The following is a 6,305-nucleotide window of genomic DNA, read 5'->3' as shown; positions in this document are numbered from 1 at the left end:
GGAGGCAAAGGTGGGAGCCCTGGTGTGCTGGGTGAGGACGGATGAGCCAGGAGTTCTCCTAAGACCACTCCCTTTCCACTGACACCAACCTTTGATCTTTTCTACTTCATCCTCGAACGTCACCGAGCTCCTCCTCTTGGGTGGGCAAGTGTGGTGGACAGGAGGCTGGTCATCGGATGTGTAGTCTTCAAGCAGCATCACGTCCGTCCCTATGACCAAGGGCAGGGTGCACACATGGAACGGCCGTCCCAAGTCCTCCTCGCCGCCTCCTCCTCGCCCGCCGCTCTCAACCCCCTTGCATCCCTCTCCCCCATTTACTCCAACCCACAGTCCAGTGCAAGAGCTGCCCTGCAGCATGTGCCCAAGAAGTGAACACTGTGCCATCCTATTTCAGGGACTTGGCAGCCAGTTACAGCAGTGCTATGCAGAGCTGGGTGTTCCGGGCCACCGCAGGGACACGCAGTGTCCAGCGGGCCGGACCTGGGCTGGGGGAGGGGAGAAGGGCTGTGTGGGAGAGACCGCCCCAGTAAAAGAGCCTTGTGTTCTGAGTGATTCCTCTTACAGTTTGAATGTCCATCAATAATTACTTTAAATGTAAATGGATTACACAATCTACAAGAATAAACTCAAAATGGATTAACAGCTTAAATGTAAGGCCTGAAAGCATAAAACCAGAAGAAAAATAGGCTGCAAACACTCTGTGGTTAAAATATGTTGCACTAAGTAAACATTTAAAAAATTGTTTTATTTTTCAATTACAGTTTACATTCAATGTTACATTAGTTTTAAGTGTATGGCACAGTCGGCACACATTTCCTTAACTTACAATAAGTCTTGCACCTACCTGTCCTCACTCACAGTTACTGCAATATTACTACTAGAGGCCCGGTGCACAACATTCGTGCACTGGGGAGTGGGGGCGGGTGGTTTCTCAGCTTGGCCTGCGCCCTCTCACGGTCTAGGACCCCTCCGGGGATGTCCAACTGCCAGCTTAGGCCTGCACCCCCCCCCCACTCCCCCAACAAGGCGGAAGAGGCTCTCGCCACCACTGCTGCACTCGCCATCCGTGAGCCTGGCTTCTGACTGAGTGGCACTCCCCCTGTAGGAGCACACTGACCACCAGGGATCAGCTCCTGCATTGAGCGCCTGCCCCCTAGTGGTCAGTGTGCATCATAGGACCAGTCATTCTGCCGTTGGGTTGATTTGCATATTAGGCTTTTATTATATAGGATGTCCTCTTGCTGCACACCACAGCCCCGACTAGTGCTATGACTGCCAATTTGTACTTCTTAACCTCCTCACCTTTTTCACCCAGTCCAACCCTCCTCCCATCTAGAAACCACCAGTTTGTCCTCTGTCCCTATGACTTTGTTTTTGTGTTGGTTGGTTGTTTTTTTAGATTCCATATAGGTGAAATCATATGGTATTTGTTTTTCTCTGTCTGACTGATTTCACTTAGCACAGTTCCCTCCAGGACCATCCATGTCGTCACAAAGGATAAGATTTCATTCTCTTCTTTGTACATGGGGGTGTATTAATCTTTTTGAATTGGTGTTTTGGATTTCTTCAGATAAATAACTAGAAGTGGGATTGCTGGGGTATATGGTAGTTCTACTTTTAATTTTTGAGAAACCTCCATACTGTTTTCCATAGTGGCTGCAACAATGTATAATCCCAGCAAGAGTGCACGAGGCTTCCCTTTTCTCCACATCCTCCCCAACACTTGTTTGTTGATTTATTGATGCTACCCATTCTGACAGGGGTGAGGTGACACCTCATTAGGTTTTTAATTGGCATTTCCCTGATGATTAGTAATGTTGAGTGACTTCCCATAATAATATTCCATTGTATATATATGTACCACATCTTTATCCAATTGTCTATCATTGGATACTTAGGCTGCGCCCATATCTTGGCAATTGTAAATAATGCTGCATTGAAAATGGGGGTGCATATATATTTTCAAGTTAATGTTTTTGGTTATTTTTTTTGGATAAATACCCAGAAGTGGAATTAATATATAGATATAGATATAGATAATTCTATTTTTTTAGGAACCTTCATCCCATTCACCCAGACCCCAGACCCAGACAGGACAAGATGGCCCCGATTGGCCTTGATCACAGGCGAGGCCTAGGGACCCCACCCATGCATGAATTCATGCACCTGGCCTCTAGTTGTAAATAATGCTGTAATGTACATGGGGGTGTATTAATCTTTTTGAATTGGTGTTTTGGATTTCTTCAGATAAATAACTAGAAGTGGGATTGCTGGGGTATATGGTAGTTCTACTTTTAATTTTTGAGAAACCTCCATACTGTTTTCCATAGTGGCTGCAACAATGTATAATCCCAGCAAGAGTGCACGAGGCTTCCCTTTTCTCCACATCCTCCCCAACACTTGTTTGTTGATTTATTGATGCTACCCATTCTGACAGGGGTGAGGTGACACCTCATTAGGTTTTTAATTGGCATTTCCCTGATGATTAGTAATGTTGAGTGACTTCCCATAAGTCTGTTGGTCATCTGTATGTCCTCTTTGGAGAAATGTCTATTCAGGTCCTCTGCCCAGTTTTTAATTGGATTTTTTTTGTAGTTGTTGTTTGTTTTTTGGTAAGTTATATGAGTTCTTTATATATTTTACTCATTAACCTCTTATCAGATGTATCATTGCTGAATGTTTTCCCCATTAGCTAGGCTGTGCAAAACCTTTTTAATTTTATGTAGTCTCATTTGTTTATTTATTTATTTTGTTTCCCTTGCTAGAGGAGACATATTCAAAAAGATATTACTATGAGTAATGTTAAAGTTTTTTTTAAAATATATTTTATTGAGTTTTTACAGAGAGGAAAGGAGAGAGATTAGAGAGTTAGAAACATCGATGAGAGAGAAACATCGACCAGCTGCCTCCTGCACACTCCCCACTGGGGATGTGCCCACAACGAAGGTGCATGCCCATGACCGGAATCGAACCTGGGACCTTTCAGTCCGCAGGCCGACGCTCTATCCACTGAGCCAAACCGGTTCCGGCCCATTACCTATTTTGACTTTATCCCTGTGTACGGTGTAAGTTGGTGGTCTAGTTTGTTTGTTTGTTTGTTTGTTTTTGCATGTACCTCTTCAATTTTCCCAACACCATTTATTAAAGATACTGTATTTACTCCACTGTATGCTCTTGTCTTCATTGTCAAATATTAATAGAGCATATGGCTTGGGTCAATTTCTGGGCTTCCTGTTCTGTTCCATTGATCTATATGCCTGTTCTTGTGCCAGTACCAGGCTGTTTTGATTATGGTGGTTTTGTAATATGACTTAATATCTGGTATTGTGATCCCTCCACCTTTGTTGTTCTTTCTCCAGATTGCTGCAGCTATACAGGGTCTTGTTTTGTCCATATAAATGTTTGGAGTGTTTGTTCTAAATTTGTGAAATAAGCTGTTGGTATTTTATGGGGATTGCATTGAATCTACAGATTGCTTTGGGTACTATGGCTATTTTATTGATGTTAATTCTATCAATCCATGAACACGGTATATTATTCCACTTGTTTATATCTTTTTCTATCTCTTTTTTCAATATCCTGTAGTTTTCCGAGTAAGGGTCTTTTACCTCCTTGGTTAAGTTTATTCCTAAGTATCTTAATTTTGTTGTTGTTGTTGCAGTGGTAAAAGGGATTGGTTTTTTTAGTTTCTCTTTCCAAGAGATTATTGGTGTTTAAAAATGCCACCGATTTCTGGCTGACTGGTTCTTCTTTATGTTTTTCAACATCTTTGTTAGAGTTCCCACTGAGTTCATCTAATCTTCCCCTGAATTACTGAGCATCCTTTTAACCAGTGTTTTGAATTCTGTACCTGGGAGATTTTTTGCCTCCATTTCATTTCATTCCTTTTCTGGAGTTTTGCCCTGTTCTTTGGGACCTGTTTCTTTGTCTCCCCATGTTGGCTGCCTCCCTGTGTTTGTTTCTATATATTAGCCAAGGCTGCTATATCTCCCAGTGTTTGCAGGATAACCTTACGTAGTAGGTGTCCTGAGAGGCCCAGTGGTGCAGCCTCGTTGGTCACCTGAGCCAGGTGCTCCAGGGGTGTCCCTTGAGTAGGCTGTGCATACTCTCCTGTTGTAGTTGAGCCTTGATTGCTGTTGGCATGTTAGTGGGTGGGACTGGCCTCGGGCTGACTACATGACTCCAGCGGATGAGCTATTGTGCTGGGCTGACCCATGGGGTTGGATTCACTTTAGAGGGACTCTGGTCCCAGCTGAGTCCACCCTTTGGGTGTGTCATCTGTGGAAGTGGTTGGGTGATGCTCTGGTGTGGTCCAAAGCTGACCACAGGGTGTGTTGATTCTGAGGCCTCTTGGGAGGACTCCAGTGTAGGCCAAGGTTGGCCCTGTCTGTGCCTGGCCTGGGGCCACCTGGTAGGAGCTACAAAGTGATCTGCAGTTGGTAGCCACCTGAGAGAGGCTACGCCGCAAACCGAGGCTGGCTGCCACGCTTACTGGGCCAGAGGTACAGGCACGCAGTGACTAGATGCTGCTTTTTGGGCGTTTGTGGACCTTTGAGAGATTTTAGGAAAGTCTGCAGCACAGGGAGAGCCCGGCTGCTTGTGAGGAACGGCCCCCGGAAGAGGTGAGGGTGGTGCGCACGGTGTGTGGGATGGGTCTCAGAGAGCCTCCTGGGGTGAGGGGTGAGAGCCAGGTTGATGGAGACTCAGACTTGGTGCCTTTGCCTATAGGCTGGGTGGGGTGAGGGCTCAACAAAGGAACAATGGCACCTGCTGGCACGTTTGTCCCAGAGAGAGCTGCCCCTCCAGACCTCACCCAGAAACCAGGCCATTTTGTTTCTCTGGTGTCTCCGGGGCTTTCTGAACTGCTTCCCTTTGCTGGAGCTCAGAGCAAGCGTTTGTGACCTCAGGTCCTTGAAGGGGACGCCTGCGTCTACAGCAGCCTTCCATGTCACCCAGGTTGAGTCCCTGCTGATTTCACAGCCTGACATTGTGGGGGCTCCTCTTCCTGGGACGGATGCTCTGAGCTAGGAGCCCAGCATGGGGCTGAGGCCCCGCACGCCTCAGTGGGCACCTCTGCCACGGAGACATGACTCCTAGTCCTTAACCACTGCGTGTGGGTGTGGGACCTGCCATTCCACGTCTCCGCCCCTCCTGCCGGTCTCACTGTGGCTGCTTCTGTGTGTCCGTAGTTCCGGGAGTTCTGTTCGGCTGGTCTTCAGCCAGTTCTTCATGATGGTTGCTCTACACTTTAGTTGTAATTTCTTTTTTACACTTTAGTTGTAATTTTCGTGTGATTGTGGGAGGAGGGAGGAGAGTGTTTGCCTACCCTGCCATCTTGACCAGAAGTCTCTCACAATCTGTTAACAGCAGAGTTACTGAGGAATAGTCCCCACACCACACAGCTCACCCACTCAAAGTGCATGGCGTCCGTCTCCACACCACGGTTCTCTGGAGCCTAGTACAGTGTCTGGCCAAGGTAGGAGCTTGGCAAATATTTGTTGAATGAATGAATGTCACAGAGTCTCGGGACCTCTGCTGGCTGTCTGAGAAGCAGGCAGAGACCTTCCCTTCCCTCAAATCACACAAGGGCCTCGGGGCTACAAGGGATGGTGTGGCCAGTGGCTCACCCTCTGGGCTGTCAGGTGAGGCAACGTGCTCAGGGAAGATTCTGCGACGGAAGGCCTGTCTCGGTGCCCGCCGTGCCTGCCCCAGGGCCCCACGACACAGGCTCAGAAGAAACCTCGGTCAAGGCAGAGATCTACAGCTGCCGGCAGCAGCGATGGCAGCACAGTGCCCGGCGGCGGCTGCACCGCCCAGGACTCCACGCGGCGCCCTTCAGGCCAGAGCCCGGGGCAGAAACGCCTGGTGCTTCTCCAACCACGTGGAGCCCTGGACTGGTGGGGACACTGCCAGCCTCTGCCCCTGGCCCCCTGCCCCAGGGCCTGGTGAGCGCCCAAGAACACGCCTGGCAGGGATAGATGTGGCACCTGCTTCCCTCCAGCAGCCAGGGGAGACTCTAGCTGTACCCAGCCCTGGGGTGCACGGCCCCGGGGAAGACGGGGAGGATCTGTGGTGGCGAGGTCTCTCTTCCAGGGACAGGAGTGCAGGGCATGTCATGGTAGTGACAGGAAAGGGTATCTGCCCTCGATACAGCGATTGCCGTCCCTCATTCACAAATGGGGAAACCCAATGGTTAGGAAGACTGACCTCAGGCCGTCTGACTCGGCAGCCTCCCAGCTGCACGGGCCGGGGGTGAGGTCCCTGCTTTATAGAGAAGGAAACCGAGGCACGGAGGCTCTGCCGAG

At 48.7% G+C, this 6,305-nt stretch overlaps 1 protein-coding gene across 2 annotated transcripts in view; it reads right to left on the bottom strand.

Moving 5' to 3' along the window:
* GPR161 (G protein-coupled receptor 161) overlaps positions 1-6,305 on the bottom strand; it is a 42,847-nt gene that overhangs the window by 2,369 nt on the left and 34,173 nt on the right. For both annotated transcript variants that reach the window (XM_006764184.2, XM_015564257.1), the window contains exon 5: positions 90-209. In XM_006764184.2, the coding sequence (XP_006764247.1) occupies positions 90-209 (120 nt within the window). The remainder of the gene's footprint in view (positions 1-89; positions 210-6,305) is intronic.

Source organism: Myotis davidii, unplaced genomic scaffold, assembly GCF_000327345.1.
Source record: "Myotis davidii unplaced genomic scaffold, ASM32734v1 scaffold401, whole genome shotgun sequence".
NCBI classification, from domain to species: Eukaryota; Metazoa; Chordata; class Mammalia; order Chiroptera; family Vespertilionidae; genus Myotis; species Myotis davidii.
Note: the sequence above shows the minus strand (reverse complement) of the source record. Positions and strands in the feature narration are given on the sequence as shown.